The 14,570-nt window shown below is 51.3% G+C and overlaps 2 protein-coding genes across 5 annotated transcripts; one reads left to right on the top strand and one right to left on the bottom strand.

Annotated features, from left to right (window-relative positions):
- Positions 1-86: 86 nt before the first annotated feature.
- Positions 87-10,114, top strand: ddx31 (DEAD (Asp-Glu-Ala-Asp) box polypeptide 31). Of its 4 annotated transcripts, none has more exons than XM_086257870.1 (20): positions 110-1,069; positions 1,373-1,501; positions 2,074-2,207; positions 2,328-2,403; positions 2,490-2,533; positions 2,642-2,712; positions 3,106-3,215; positions 3,300-3,341; positions 4,122-4,186; positions 4,359-4,478; positions 4,568-4,674; positions 4,757-4,983; positions 5,079-5,231; positions 5,309-5,368; positions 6,333-6,383; positions 6,901-7,040; positions 7,119-7,203; positions 8,574-8,685; positions 8,767-9,013; positions 9,647-10,114. In XM_086257870.1, the coding sequence occupies exons 2-20, from the start codon at positions 1,397-1,399 to the stop codon at positions 9,744-9,746; spliced, it is 2,049 nt and encodes a 682-aa protein (XP_086113996.1). In that variant the 5' UTR covers positions 110-1,069; positions 1,373-1,396; the 3' UTR covers positions 9,747-10,114. The 4 variants fall into 4 exon arrangements, with proteins under 4 accessions (XP_086113997.1, XP_086113996.1, XP_086113995.1 ...); XM_086257868.1 differs by having other exon boundaries at positions 111-1,269; XM_086257869.1 differs by having other exon boundaries at positions 110-1,501.
- A 363-nt stretch (positions 10,115-10,477) lies between these two features.
- On the bottom strand, positions 10,478-13,975 carry barhl1a (BarH-like homeobox 1a). The gene is made up of 3 exons (XM_086257880.1): positions 13,391-13,975; positions 11,525-11,726; positions 10,478-10,886 (listed from the first exon to the last, which is right to left on the bottom strand). The coding sequence occupies exons 1-3, from the start codon at positions 13,752-13,754 to the stop codon at positions 10,685-10,687; spliced, it is 768 nt and encodes a 255-aa protein (XP_086114006.1). The 5' UTR covers positions 13,755-13,975; the 3' UTR covers positions 10,478-10,684.
- Between the last annotated feature and the right edge of the window lie 595 nt (positions 13,976-14,570).

Consider the following 14,570-nt stretch of genomic DNA (forward strand, 5'->3'; position numbering starts at 1 on the left):
TGTCCGAGTCAGCTGATCTCACAGATCAACAACAGTTTCACTCAGCTGCACTGAGCATGCTCAGTACTACGAGCATCAGTACATTGTAGTACAAGTAATAGTTTGACTACTATGCAGTAGCATCAGTAGTGTATCAGTACTCTGATGGCGGTGTGTGTCGGCGGCCTCGGCGTGACTGACAGCCATTGACGTCTCTGTCAGCTCGCTGCCGTCTCCTCCCGTGTGAGAGCAGTAATCACAGTTTAGGACACCTTCATGTTAAAATATCTCCGTTTACCTCTGAAGTCGAGATTGAAACCTCACTCAGACGCTCGCCGCCGTTTCAAAGCGGTGATTTGGGTAAATGACTATAATTAATCCTCCGCCGCGGCGGTTTGAGGCCCCGCGGGGCCGGGCGTGCCGTTTGATTGACAGCTCTATTTTTAAGCCTTCCTGCTGACAACAGGACGTGGAGCAGGAGGGAACGGGGACGTTTGATGGATGATGGACAGTTTGTCCTCATTTCCTCTTCCTCCTGCCATGAAGTCCACCTGACGGCACTGATTGGAGGAAAGTTTCTCCTTGAGAATCTGGACCAGGTTCTGGAGCTGAGCGGGGAAGTTATTGAAACCATTCTGACGGCAGAGCCACGAGGATGCTGCGAGCGATGGAGCTGGAGATGGTCCGCTGTGGCGGACCCTGAAGGAAAGAATAGAATCTCTGAGTAGTGTTGCTGGAGGAGGCCGGAGCTGCACTCCCTGCAGGCTCACCTGCAGTGTGACTTGGAGGCTCAAACCACACCTGCTGCACCGCCCGCCCGACCCTCCAGTGTTCTCGCTGACAGCAGGATGTTCCTCCCTCTGATTGACTCCCTGAAATAGTTTAAGGATATAAATGTTTATAATAACATCCAAAGTATGTCAGTGTTTTTTACACGCAGGCAGTCTCCCTTATTACTAGAGTGTGTATCCGGAATGAGATGACGCTACTGCGCATGTCCACGCAATCAGCTGCTGAGCAGAGAAGGCGGGGTTTGTGACATAGCAGGAAGCATTAATCACGCGTGTCTGTACGTGTGGAGAGTTTCACAGTGAGTATTTATTTGTCTCGTTTTCCTCTTTTTAATTTTTTTCTTTTAATCTGAAAGGTCTTCGCAGACCGGAAGTTTCTGTTAGCATCAGGTCAACGGTAGCAGCCGCGCGCTCTCGTGTCGAACTTTAAACACGCCGCTCTGTGGTGGGTTAAGCTCCTCGTGGGCCTAATTCACAGCTGTTTTACACGTGACTGAAGGTAAACTGCTGCGCAGCTGAACCAATAAGAGAAGCTCTTCTTCAAACTGTTTGTGAATGGAGTTTGGTGTGAGAGTGACTCACAGCTCTGTGTTTACCTGTAGTTTGTGGACACACGCACACCTCTGATGATGTCATCTTCCGATGAACAGTTGTGTCGGAACAGCTCCAGCGACATGACGTCATCACCGCCATCCCACAAACGGAAACGTCAGAAGGCTCAGCAGCCATGGGTGAGCTCTCTCTCTGTCTCTCTCTCAGTGCGTTCATTTGATGTTTCTGTGACTTTGAGGTGCCGCAGAAAGCAGAGAAGAGGAGGAGCTCCTTCATACTGCAGGTGGCAGCAAAGGAGGAGGAGCCTGCAGGTGCAGATCCAGGTTTCCTCTGTTAGCCGGCTCAGTAAATCCAAACCGCTGTCTCTGTTAAGCCCTTCAGCTTTCAGCCTGTTCACTCTTCTTCTGTATGAAAAGCATCAGCAGAGCTCCGCCCACTGTTATCAGAGGAACAGCTGATTCAGTGGTTAGTGACTGATTCATGTGGGCAACATTGTCTCACTGAGAGGCAGCAACACAATCAGAACGTGGATTTTAAACACAAACTCTGAACCAGGTGATGTGCTCAGAAGCCGTTACCATGGTGATCTAACAGGGGAAGCTGCCTTCATGTCATCATAGCTTGCTAACCTGCTAACCTCACTTCTTAGTTACAGCTTTCGCCCATGGCAACTGCAGAGAGCCACAGAATAAAGGCTGCAGTTCCCTTCATGACCACAGGGGTCACCATATGAACTGTCTTTATTTTTTAGGCTCCACCCAGTGACAGGACAGACGGGACCCCGAAGAAGAAGAAGAAGAAGGATGGAGCGAAGGAAACGGGACGTGGCGGCATCAAGACCTCCTCACTCTTCAAACATAACCCTGACATCCCAGACATCCACAGGTGCAGCTCCGCCTCCGATTGGCTCATTGAACCAGCTTCTCGGCTGGTTCTGATTGGCTCAGACTGCAGAACGTTCCGGAGTGATCAGTAATCAATAATTTGGAGTCTTCTTTCCTTCAGACCAGCCATCGCTCAGCTGAAGGAGAAGATTTTTACCTCCGACTCGTTTTCAGACCTCGACCTGCACCCTCACTTGGTAACACACACACACTTTCGTCTGTCTCACGTTCAGCATCGCTGCTTCATTGTCAGCTGCTCTGATTGGCTGTTTCTGTCTTCTAGGTGGCCACTCTGAACAAAGTCATGAATATTTCTACACTCACCAGGTTGGTTTTTACACACACACACCTGACTGTGACCTGATCAACGTATAAACTCTACAAAGGGACATTGCAATGTTGTTGTTTTGTTTGTTTTTTAAAATACTTACTCAGTGTACAGAAGCAGACGATCCCAGCTCTCCTGGCGGGACGCGATGCTGTGGTCCGCTCTCAGACAGGATCAGGTGAGTCACCTGTCGTACCTGATACAGCAGGTCTCTGTGGGTCGATCAGTCACACTGAGGTGTTCTCAGGTGAGAGGGTCTCCTTCTGGGTGGACATAAAACACGTCACCTGACTCAGGAGGTGTCCAGGTGACCTCCTGAGTCAGGTGAGTCAGGGCTTGTTAATGTGTGTGTCTGCGGGCCTTTTGTGGGTGTTTATCGTACGTGCATATCGATGCAGCCCAGTTTAGTTCCTGCAGCGTCGTGTTGTTTTTGAAGGTCACATGTTCAAACATGAACGTACAGGATCAGAACTACTCTCTGTAACGAGGAAGAAGGTTTGTATTAGATTGCACTGTGAGGAAAGTCATTTAGCAACATGTCCTAATGAAAGCCACCCAAACGTGTCTGCAGGTAAAACTCTGTCCTACGCCGTCCCGCTGGTCCAGAGTCTTCAGTCGATTCAGCCGAAGGTCAGCAGGTCAGATGGTCCTCTGGCTCTCATCATCGTCCCCACCAGAGAGGTTCGGTCAGATTAGCACGTTTCACTGTAGTGTCATCCGTGACTTCCTGTTCACACGCTGAAGGTTGGCTCTTCTGTTTGTCAGCTCGCCCAGCAGACCTTCCAGACCTTCCAGAAGCTTCTGAAGGTAACACAGTATTCACAGCTGTTGTTTCATATTGTACTCTATGGTTAAAGTCCCTAAAGCAGATGGAGGCGCTCATTCTAAACGAGTTGTTACCTCTGTCACATGGACACGCTCCGGTCCCACCACAGACACGACAAACCCACCAAACACAGTCAAACGTTAGAATGCGGCACAACGTCAGAGACCAAAGTAATGAAGGAAGTGTGCAGCGTAGCTTACCACCCTGCAACGGCCGACATGTGGACGAGCCAAGCAAAGTGTGCTTAGCGCTGCAGTCGATGTTCGCACAGCGGTGGGTTTCCTGACGTCCACACGGGAGCAGGAATGACAGCCGGACGCCTCGGGAAGTGCTCGCGTCACTGCGTGGGGTCAGCCAGTGAGTGTCACTGTGGGCCACGTTCATTTTGTAAGAATGAAATAGTGCTTAGGATGTGGTGATTATGGAAATCCTTCACTGCATTTACAGAAAATGCATCAGCGTAGTCGTGCAGAGAATATGGCAGCACAGATCCACAAGCAGGGCTGGGTCCCAGTATAGACCCCCGAGGGGCGGCTGTCCCACCAACCCAGCACAAAGTCCAAATATTCACCACAATCAGTGGCTCTGAAAATTCACTAATCACTTCACGGCCCCAGCTCTGCGTTTTTCAGAGGTGTGTGCTTGCTGTGGTTTGTAGCACCAACAACTTCCTGCTTCGCATGTGGATATAGAAATCAGCAGCTGACAGAGAAACGAGAGCTTTGCATGAGTCGCTCTCAGATGTGTCTCTCTCTTTGCAGCCGTTTACCTGGATCGTCCCAGGTGTCCTGATGGGAGGAGAGAAGAGGAAAGCGGAGAAGGCCAGGTGTGATCACAAAGCACGTTCGTTCGTCAGCTCTGGAAAAAGAGCAAAGCTGTGTGGCGCTCAGCAGAGCTCAGATCCAGGCTTTTAGAGATGTGAAGCCGCTGGAGTCTGTTCTCAGCTGCTCTGTGGCGTCTGAAGCGATGCTGTCGTAACAATATTATTCTGTCTTCAGGATCCGTAAAGGAATCAACATCCTGGTTTCGACTCCTGGACGTCTGGTGGACCATATCAAAAACACCCTGAGCATCGCCTTCAGCGCCGTCCGCTGGCTGGTCCTGGACGAGGCCGATCGGTAACTCTTAGGCGTAGTTGACTCCGATTCCCTTTGATCGACGCCCTCCTGCAGCGTGGACTTAATTTTATGTCCATGTGTGCGTTCAGGACGTTGGACCTCGGCTTTGAGAAGGACCTGACGGTCATATTAAACAGCCTGAACTCTGCGGGACCAGCCCGACAGAACGTGCTGCTCTCTGCGACGCTCACAAATGGCAAGTCCACCGCTGTGCTGCCCCTCCTGTAGTTCCTCCGTCGGCCCGTAGAGGGCAGTATAACAGCCTCTGTGTGTTTCAGGTGTGACGCGGTTAGCAGACGTGTGTTTAAACGACCCGGTCAGCATCCACGTGTCTGGCGCTCCCTGCTCTGACCTCACCACCACCTCCGCTGTAACATGTGACCCCGAAGGAGCCAGCCAATCAGAGAGCTTTGCTGTGCCTGAGGCTCTGAAGCAGTTTGTGGTGGTGGTTCCCAGTAAGGTCAGACTGGTCTGCCTGGCTGCTTTCATACTGGACAAATGCAAGGTGAACAGTCCGGAAGTGGTCATAACGATAAGTACAAGGCAGGAAGGAAAAAAGGAAAGCTAAAATCTGATTGGTCCTCGATGTTTTCCTTTCAGTTTTCTCAGAACGACAAACTCATCGTCTTCATCTCGAGCTGCGAGGCCGTCGAGTTCCTTCACTCTCTCTTCACCGCTGTGCTCTCCAGGCCCTCAGCCAATCGCAAACCTCCGCTGAGGTTCCTGCGTCTCCATGGCAACATGAAGCAGGAGGTAATGCTGCCGTTTTGCCGCCGTTTCTGCTGCTGTCCGCCTCTCAGTGTTAAATGCGTGTTTGTTTTCCCCACCAGGACCGCACGGAGGCCTTCCAGCAGTTTTCGGCGTCACAGTCGGGAGTGCTGCTCTGTACGGTCGGTATCCTTTAACCTGCAGTGTGCGCTGTGACCACCAGGGGGCAGACTGTATTTTAAACGCAACACATGACTGTACATATATGTAATACATATGTAAGTCGTGTCCAAATTCCAGGGCTGCATCCTCCTGAGGACCCGGCCTTCGCGGTCTACGTGGGCCGGGTCCTCAGAAGGTCGGGCAGGCCGGAAGTAAACGGCTGTGAAATGGGACGGTCCAGCCTTCAGATCTGCGTCACCGCTGTCTCGTGGAGTTTTTAATAAACTCGGCCGTCTGCTCCTTGCTGTCTAAAATATAACAGGACACTGGAGGAAACTCTCGACCATCTCACACTTCTGCTTAATCAGCCGTGTGAAAACCAAGGAGGAACCCACCCGATAAATAAAGTTTTATCTAATCTAATAACTTTAATCTCAGCCAAACCGATTTACTCACGAACAAACAAAACACTGAAAAAAGCCCAACAATAACATTTTTAGGTTGTATAAGTGACTCCTATATCACGTTTAACCCGAGTAGCGAAGGTGATCTGAACATGATGTGCCGGGAGTTGTGCCGTTCTCGGCCGCATCAGTGACCCTCGAGCTCCCGGCTCGCTGTCGAGCTGGTGGGTAACAGACGCCTCCGAAAACGTCGAAGCACTTTTGCAAATATGCGATATCTTGATAAACCGAGCAGATATTTGATGTTTACACAGCTACTTTCTTGCCTGAAAATATGTTAAACGTTTATTTTGTGACCCAGAAAGATTAGTAAGAGTAATTTTAAAACTTAGTAGCAGCCGCCATTGTTGGACACACCCGACCCATCCTTCAAATTCGGGGAAAAGGAGGACGCATTTGTCGGCTGCATTCAGAGGAGTCTACGAATTTGGACGGCCTTCGGCGCGTCGCTGTGACGGGAGGAAGCAGCCCATGAATTTGGACACGACCGTAAACTTCCTTTGTGTGCTCTTTGTTTCAGGACGTGGCAGCCAGGGGCTTGGACCTGCCCCAGGTCACCTGGATTATTCAGGTGACTTTATGTTATCGAATGACTCAGAAGGATGCAGCGAGTGATTTATTTTGTCTGAAAAGGATGGCATGAGTGAGAGTCACGACTGGAAGAGTTATGGTTGGGTAGCAGGGCTTGTGATTCCAGATGATGAGCCTTTATTAATAATTTGTGATGATGGGTTTGTGGATGTAGCCAATCTGGTGGCAGCTCTGCAGTGAGGTCATGTGTGGGGCGGATACCTGTCGTTTGAATCGTTTGTCAGCAGAAGACGGGGTCTGTAAACAAGTACGCTAACCCAGGTTTCCTGGTCTGTACGAGTCTGATGATGAGTCATTGGCTTATATAAGCACTGCAGTTCCTGTAATGTCCACTAGGGGCTTTATGCAGAAATAATTTTGAAGTAATTGCTCAGAGGTGTCGCAAAGGGGAGGAGGAAGCGTGCAGAATAAACGGGCTCAGATCGTAAGCACCTACATAATGTATCTAGCCAATCAGCGAGCAGGACATGACTGATAACCTTTTTGGTTTTTCCCAGTACACTCCTCCCACCGCAGCGGCCGAGTACGTTCACCGCGTCGGACGTACAGCTCGGATTGGAGCGCGAGGAAGCAGCCTCCTCTTCCTCACCCCCGCTGAGACCGCCTTCATCACTGAGCTGGCCAATCACAACATCAGGTTTGCTGACATGCAGTGTCATGCTGGGTGGCACTTGTGCTGGTTTTAACCATGTGGGTGGGGCTTACTGTGTTTCAGCCTATCAGAGATGAAGCTGCAGGACATCCTGTCCAGTCTGATGTTCGATGATGTCTACAAGGGGCGGGGCAAGTACCATAGCAAGGTAGGTCACTTCCGAAAACTTCTGTCAGGTGGCTGCGGGTGAGGCTGGTGATCAGATGTGATTGGCTGAGACACTAAATGTTTTTTTTTTTTTTTTTTTTTTATTTCTGCCATTTTTTTATCTTGAGCAATTCAAGCTCCGCCTCCTAGTAAACTCTGGTAACTTGTAATAGCTGAATAGCACCAGCAGGCGGCGCCTCCTTTGACGTTTTTGAATGTAGGCTCCCATCATGGACTCCATCAGCTCTGATGCTGTTAGCGCGCTGCAGGGCATGCTGAGTGACGCAGCGGCTACGATCTCCACCTGAGACCTGCTTCAGAAGCTGGTCGCCCATAACAACCAGTCCGAGCCGATACCAGCCCATTCCAGCCGGTATCGGCTTAGCGACTGGTGCCGCAGCTTTGTGAGGCGAGCGTGAGCAGGAGGTCACCGCTTGTGCTTAAAGAACAAGGTGTGTTTAGCGGCGAGCAGATCGTGCCCTGATGACGAGGAGGCGCCAGCCTGCTCGTTAGTCTCCAGACACAGGAAGCGTGTCGTTTCTGCCTGGAGCCCGCCTGCGGGGGCGGCCGGGCCATCCCCCTGTGTGTGTCGCTGTGTTTTTAATGAGGCTCTTGTAGTATTTTTAAAAAGCTTTAAGACTCTGAGAGAGTGAGACCCCCGCCCAGACCGCCTGCTGTGCGCCGCTTTAAAGTCGCTCCTGTCAGCCAGTCAAAAGCGCCGTGGTGACGGCGTGTGTGAAGCAGGTTCAGCCTCTGATGTTTCCGCTTCCATGACGCGTGACCTGCCACGACCTGATGCTTGTGTCGTCACGCTGTAGCTGTCAGAACAGATTTCAGCTCCTCTCTCTCCACGTCGACCTTTATTTAAACATCTGTTGAGCAGACATCAGGTGGTACGTGGGCGCGTCTCGCACGCTGCCGTGGGGACGATGTTCGTGCTGATGCGGCAGCAGAGCTGCTGAATCAAACAGTCTGAAAATTCTGGATTCTTCCCTGTCGGAGTAAACAGGAATAAATCAGTGTGGGGCGTGAGCGCTCGCACGTTCGACCCGCAGCAGCTAAAAATAATCATTTGTGTTTGCACAGCTCACACGTGCTCAGCAGCGCTGTGACGAGCAGGTTTGCACCTTACAGTAGCCCCTCCCACGACCCCAGTCTGAAGTCCTCACCTTTAACACGGGTCAGAGCAATGAGTGACATCACAGACCACGCAGCCCAGCGGGGGGCGCTGCACCACGCTGGTCACATGTGGTGCTTTAGTAAACCGTTCCAGCGCTGAGGCGAGGGAGCTCGAGGCGCAGACGGCAGATTTCCGGAGCACGGCTGAGTCTGACGTGTTTTTTTTTTTTTCTTTCTTCTTCTTCCTGTCAGAGTTCGTCCAAAGCTCTGGAGCAGGAAGTCCGCGAGCGAGCGACCGTCCTTCAGACTGAGTTTGAGAACTTTGTCCACGCGGACGCTCGGTCGCTACAGGCTGCCAAGAAAGGTAACGACGCCGAGAACGTGACGAGAGTGAGGAGAACGTGCTGCTGTTTTATTGGCTGACCTGTCACTGTGATGTCAACAGCACTGCAGTCCTTCCTGCGAGCGTACACCACCTACCCTGCTCACCTCAAACACATCTTCCACATCCGCTCGCTCCACCTGGGCCACGCCGCCAAGAGCTTTGGCCTCAGAGACGCTCCGCAGGGTCTGACTGCCGCCGCCGGTCCCGGGGCCTCCGGGAGCCACAGGAAGAACCAGAACCAGGCCCGGAAGCAGACCGGGAGTCCGGCCAAGAACCAGAACCAGAAGAAGCTGACTGGAAAGAAGAGGTGAGTGAGGACTGTGCAGCCGAGGGTTCTAACCTTAATTTAAACACACACAGAGTCGGGATGGACCCGCTGCACACCTGGACCAGCAGGTGTGACTGTTTGAAGTGATGCAGTCACCAGCTGAGCGCACGCTCACCTCCACCACTCCATCGCTGAAGCAAACGTTTGCTCAACGCCTTCTAGACGAGAACACAGACACACAGCGTGTCAGGATGTCAAAGGGCGTATCAGCCCAGAAGCTGTGAGGCCGTTTGTCAGCACACGGCCCCGACGCGCTTCGTGTAAGCGAAGGAAGCACGAACGCCTTCAAACACAAAGATGGAGACAGTAAAAGCGCTCAGGCGAGGCCTCGACGCAGCACGGTGTGTGTGTGCGTGCGTGTGCGTGCGTGCGTGCGTGTGTGTGTGTGTGTGCTCGTGCTCATTGGTCCTGCTGTGATGACTGCCACAAACACACACGCTTGTACATAATCAAAGTGGGTCCCCTCAGTCACACATGGCGTTTACACGCCGTCCACTCAGGAGTGTGTGTGTGTGCGTGTGACATGTATAAAGAAGCTGATTATAAAACTAATACTGTTCTTGTTGTCATGACGACGAGCTGATGGCGCCCTTCTTCCTCTCTGTGTCTCAGGTTTGGTCAGAGGGAGGTCCGGCTGATCTGCTCAGAGTTCTCCAGCGGGCTGGAGAGTAGAGACGCCAAGAAGAAGAAGAAGAAGGAGGAGGAGGAGTGATGAAGAAGAGTCTGATGTTGAGCAGTTGAGGCGATGGTCAATATATGAAAGATGTGATTGATGCTGACGTGTGAGCGAGCTCCTCCTCCTGCCTTGGCTGGTTGGCCGGTGCACTCGTCGGTCTGTGACGAGATTTTTGAGTTTCAGACGGTCGCAGAATAACGACCATCGGACCGCTCCACCCTCACCACTTCACGCACGTTTCTGTCGCTCCAAGCTGCGAGTTTGAAACCCGAGTGCTGCTCGTGGACACGCCCCCGACTCCCCGCCCTGTTCCTGACTGTGCACCTGTGTCATTTGTCCTTAGGGGCCACCGTACTGCATCCCCAACATGAACCCGTGCTAATAAAAGCAGATGTTTGTGTGCAGATGTTTGTGTGCAGATGTGTTCTTCCAGCTGTTTTCACTTTTGAAGCAAAGCAGACGAGATCCTCGTGACAACGCTTCAGTGTTCACGGGGGGGGGGGGCTCTATTGTATTGAGGTTTAAATTTTGCTCTTGACCAAATATGGTTACTTCCTGGAACAAAGCCAGTTCAGCCTTAGAGGTGGGGCGAGGAGCTCAGAGGAGAGCCGCTCATAGGTGCAGCTGGGAGGAGGAGGATGGGGAGGTGCGTCCCAGTCGGAACCAGCAGAGTGCCGCCTGCTCACCAGACAGAGTTGCTGTAAACCAAGCCTGGGAACCAATCAGAGCCATCGCTTTCACTTTGAATCAAAGGAAAACAACAATGAGAATCTTTATTTTCTTTATTGAAAATGTAAAAACCGAAGTCAGAGCTACAGAAACGCACAGAGAAGTTCGTGGCTCAACCACGGCTCTACACTCCTGCCTGGACTCGCTGTCCAGACGTGAACGTCACTGTTGTTTCCTTGCTTGAGCCCCGCCTCCTGAGCCCCGGCACCGCCACAGCAGTTTGTTCCTGAGGGAACCAGTCCTAGTCAGTGGGGAAGGGGCTGAGTGTGGGTGAGAATGTGGGGTAGCAGAGGCGGGGCTGGGTGGTGTTGGTGGGCGTGGCTTCGATACAGGTATAGGTTCATTGTGGGCGGGGCAGGAGGGTACAGGTAGTGCGTGGGCAGGAACATCCTGCCGGCCTCGGCCAGCAGCTCCAAGCCGGCGGCAGACTGACGCTTCCACTTGGTCCTGCCGGGAAAAACAAAGCGCACGTTACTCACCGCAAACACACCTTACCCCAGTCTGCTGTCACGTGACTGGACCTGAACCAATCAGCACGTGTCAGCACATGTGCTGTAAAATTCCCTCCATCCGGAGCACACGTGAGTCTACATGATCGTAAAGACTGCAGCAGACATGAGGCGACCCGATTGGATCAGAACCTGCAGACAGGAAGCAGATGTTCCTCCAGCTGTGTAACAGGCTTTAACGCCCAGAACACATCAGCCTCTGCTGAAACTTCTGTCTTCCTTCAAGACAGCTGTCATCTGATTGGCTGCCCCTCACTAACAGAACAGTGGGCAGGGTATCTGCCCCCTCTATGACATCACAAAGATTGGAGCGTAGAAAAAAACTATGACAAACTGAGTGTTTGGAGCAGACTGAGGCTGCGGAGCTTTTCGCTCACAGGGTCACCGCGGCGTTCGTCCTTGAGATGATCACAGTCTGCGCTCACATCGCGGTCATGTGATCAGGTTCAAATTTCATGTCAGTAAACTTTAAAGAGTTTTTTAATAAAGAAGAAAACAAAATAATGACCAACCACGAGTCCAGGACCGGGACGACCAATAATCTGCTTGATGTTGTGGTACCAGGTGTGTGTTTACCTGCGGTTCTGGTACCAGGTCTTGACCTGCATGTCGCTGAGCTGCAGCGAAGCCGCCAGCTCCATGCGCTCCTGGACGCTCAGATATTTCTGTTTCTGGAAGCTTCTCTCGAGCCTCGCCAGCTGCTGGTCGCTGAACGCCGTCCGTGCCTTACGAGGTTTCTTGAGGCGTGACGTCACCGAGTCGGAGCCGGCGCTCTGCACTGAGGTAGGAATGACGTCACATTAGTCCTGTAAGCTGATTGGTCGGCGACAGAAAAACCAGGTACAGCTCATTCATGATAGTCATTTATTATGATTCAGCTTCTGTTTTAAAAGCCGAGGTTCAGCAGATGAAAGTGATCAATAAAAAAGCGAACATTGATTGACAGCATTTATCAGATTGTTGCGTTGTTCTTACCCGAGGGACGACCACAGTCTGTGTCTGTGGTGTGAAACTGATCCAAGTATCAGACGTGAGGCTGCAGAGTGAACCGACCCCGGCCTGCTGTTCGTTAAACGATTCCAATCATGGTTTTATCTCCGTCACAGCTGTCAGATTAAAAGTGTTTTGAATCACGTGATCACATGTGCTCGCGTTCGCGTGCCAAGTTTAATGAAACCGCCACGATATGATTTTGAGTTTTACAAAAAAAGATGAACTGAAATGACGATAATGTGGTCAGAGAATCATTTGTACTGAGGTAAGCGTCACAGCTTTAATGATGAACCACGGTGATGACGGCCGTTAGTCATAGTCAGCAGGTTTGAGCTGCTTCAACGTTTAAAGCTAAATATGAACAAATACAATGTTTTAAGTTAAATGACTTTAGCGGTGCTTTCATGTGACCCACACCCACGGGAGCTCTGCTGTGATTAGCAGCTGAACAAAAACCCTGAAAATACACAATAATAACACAAAACAACGAAGCCGCGTTTCAAACTGTGCAGCAAAGACAAAAATATGAACCATCCGCAGGTCTGATGGCTGCGCCAGCGGCAGCTCACTGCGACCGGAGCCGGTTAAAGGTTTCAAGGTTCAGAAGCCGTGACGGAGATTCCTGCGTGATCAGTGTTTTTACTCGGTGCTGATGAAGCTGTGTTTCTCTGTATGGGTCACAAAAACAAACAAACAAACAACAACAACAACTCTGGTGACATTTCCCGAGTTTCATTATTATAAAATCTGACCAATAAGCTTCAATAACCTGGATTTAACTTTTATTTTGGAAAACTGCTCAGGTCTGCTGTATCCTCTCTGATTAAACATCGTGCATGAGCTGTACCTGAGTACAAACACAGAGCAGGGATGTAAAGTAGTGCACAGCTGCTTTTTTAACTTCACGTGATTCCTGCAGGATCACCCGTGACTCCATCAGTCACGGTTTCAACTGAGTGAAAGAAAGAAGCGCAGGTCCTCTAAAATAAAAGACCCAGAGTCAGCGGGCAGGAGGCTGCTTTGTTTTCACTGATTAATGAGACTCACAGATCATCATCAACACCCCGATCACCGATTAGAAGTTATGATAAAGACTCTTTAAGATTATGAATTTCATTTCTGTCTCAAAATGAGAAAAACACGTAACGCAGAAACTTTATTTTCGCTTTAAAACAGTTCGACTAACAAGTAAATGAACGCTCAGATTGATTTCTCTCAATTAAAACACAAAAGGTTTGTAATAACGAGACTGTTTCTCTGTTTCACTGACTTTATTCATCTGGTTTTTATTTCTGTCCACGAGTGAAAAATATCTTTGGTTTCTTGGTCGTTGAAAGAAGAAAATAACCTTCTGATGTTTTTAATGAAAATAAAATCCGCGTGATTCTCATTTTTATTTTGATTGAAACTTTACTTTCTCCTTCTTTAAACTCTTTTCTCTGTTTTTACCTGTTTCGCTGTCTGAAGATGAGCTGCTGAGACTTTTATCCTGGAAATCTTCATCCTGTCCGGACCGGAATGGCTCGGCTTCCGGCCCGGGTTGTCCCGGTTCAGAGTAGACCTGTCCCGGGTGAGAGTCCGCTAAAATGTCCCGGATTAGGAAGGAGGAGCAGGCGGAGCGCAGCTGAAGCGGTGCGGGCAGCAGCGGAGGCTCCAGCCGGGGAGCAGGCTCCCTCCACGGGGATGAAGGCGCCGAGCAGCCGCTGCTGTTCCCCGGGCTGAGCTCCGGAGGGTCTGCCCGGGGCAGGAGCGCCCCGAGCGAGAGCAGAGAGTCGATCCGGAACCCGGAGCAGCCGGAGGCGGACACCTCCATCTCCGCCCGGACTCAGGTGAGTCTGACCAAGCAGGTGTGGAGCCACAGCAGCCGGAAACGCGTTAGTTTGACTCTGACGTCATTTTCATGTAAAAAAAAAAAAAAAAAAACAGGTTTAAAATAAAGCTATCAGAGTAATCAGAGTATTGATCCGAGGGAAACTGATCAGCAGCTGATCTCAGCGCCAAGACAGTTACACTCTTCCTCCTCCCCCTTCTGTCCTCTTCTTCCTCCTCCTCCTCCACCTCCTCCTGTCCTCCTCCCCCTTCTGTCCTCCTCTTCCTCCTACTGTCCTCCTCCTCTTCCTCCTCCTGTCCTCCTCCCCCTTCTGTCCTCCTCTTCCTCCTCCTGTCCTCCTCTTCTTCCTACTCCTGTCCTCCTCCCCCTTCTGTCCTCTTCCTCCCCCACCTCCTCCTGTCCTCTTCCCCCTTCTGTCCTCCTCTTCCTCCTCCACCTCCTCCTGTCCTCCTCCCCCTTCTGCCCTCCTCTTCCTCCTCCACCTCCTCCTGTCCTCCTCCCCCTTCTGTCCTCCTCTTCCTCCTCCTCTTCTTCCTACTCCTGTCCTCCTCCCCCTTCTGCCCTCCTCTTCCTCCTCCACCTCCTTCTGTCCTCCTCTTCCTCCTCCTCTTCTTCCTACTCCTGTCCTCCTCCCCCTTCTGTCCTCCTCTTCCTCCTCCTCTTCTTCCTCCCCCTGTCCTCCTCCCCCTTCTGCCCTCCTCTTCCTCCTCCACCTCCTTCTGTCCTCCTCTTCCTCCTCCTCTTCTTCCTCCTCCTGTCCTCCTCCTCCTCCCCCTTCTGTCCTCCTCTTCTTCCTAC

This window comes from Aulonocara sp. 'chitande type north' Nkhata Bay, linkage group LG12 (assembly GCF_057382095.1).
Source record: "Aulonocara sp. 'chitande type north' Nkhata Bay isolate Kocher_YH1m ecotype deep benthic linkage group LG12, A_spYH_male_GT1.1, whole genome shotgun sequence".
In the NCBI taxonomy this organism is placed as follows: domain Eukaryota; kingdom Metazoa; phylum Chordata; class Actinopteri; order Cichliformes; family Cichlidae; genus Aulonocara; species Aulonocara sp. 'chitande type north' Nkhata Bay.

What these genes read in the sequence shown, in the direction of transcription:
- ddx31 (XM_086257869.1), top strand. Translation starts at nt 1,397, where the DNA reads ATGATGTCATCTTCCGATGAACAGTTGTGTCGGAACAGCTCCAGCGAC. An exon ending in AGAAGGCTCAGCAGCCATGG is followed by an intron (nt 1,502 to 2,073) that starts GTGAGCTCTCTC and finishes TTTATTTTTTAG; the next exon opens with GCTCCACCCAGTGACAGGAC. An exon ending in GGGGCAAGTACCATAGCAAG is followed by an intron (nt 7,204 to 8,573) that starts GTAGGTCACTTC and finishes TCTTCCTGTCAG; the next exon opens with AGTTCGTCCAAAGCTCTGGA.
- barhl1a (XM_086257880.1), bottom strand. Translation starts at nt 13,754, where the DNA reads ATGGAGGTGTCCGCCTCCGGCTGCTCCGGGTTCCGGATCGACTCTCTG. An exon ending in ATCTTCAGACAGCGAAACAG is followed by an intron (nt 11,727 to 13,390) that starts GTAAAAACAGAG and finishes TTCCTACCTCAG; the next exon opens with TGCAGAGCGCCGGCTCCGAC. An exon ending in ACCTGGTACCAGAACCGCAG is followed by an intron (nt 10,887 to 11,524) that starts GTAAACACACAC and finishes TTTTCCCGGCAG; the next exon opens with GACCAAGTGGAAGCGTCAGT.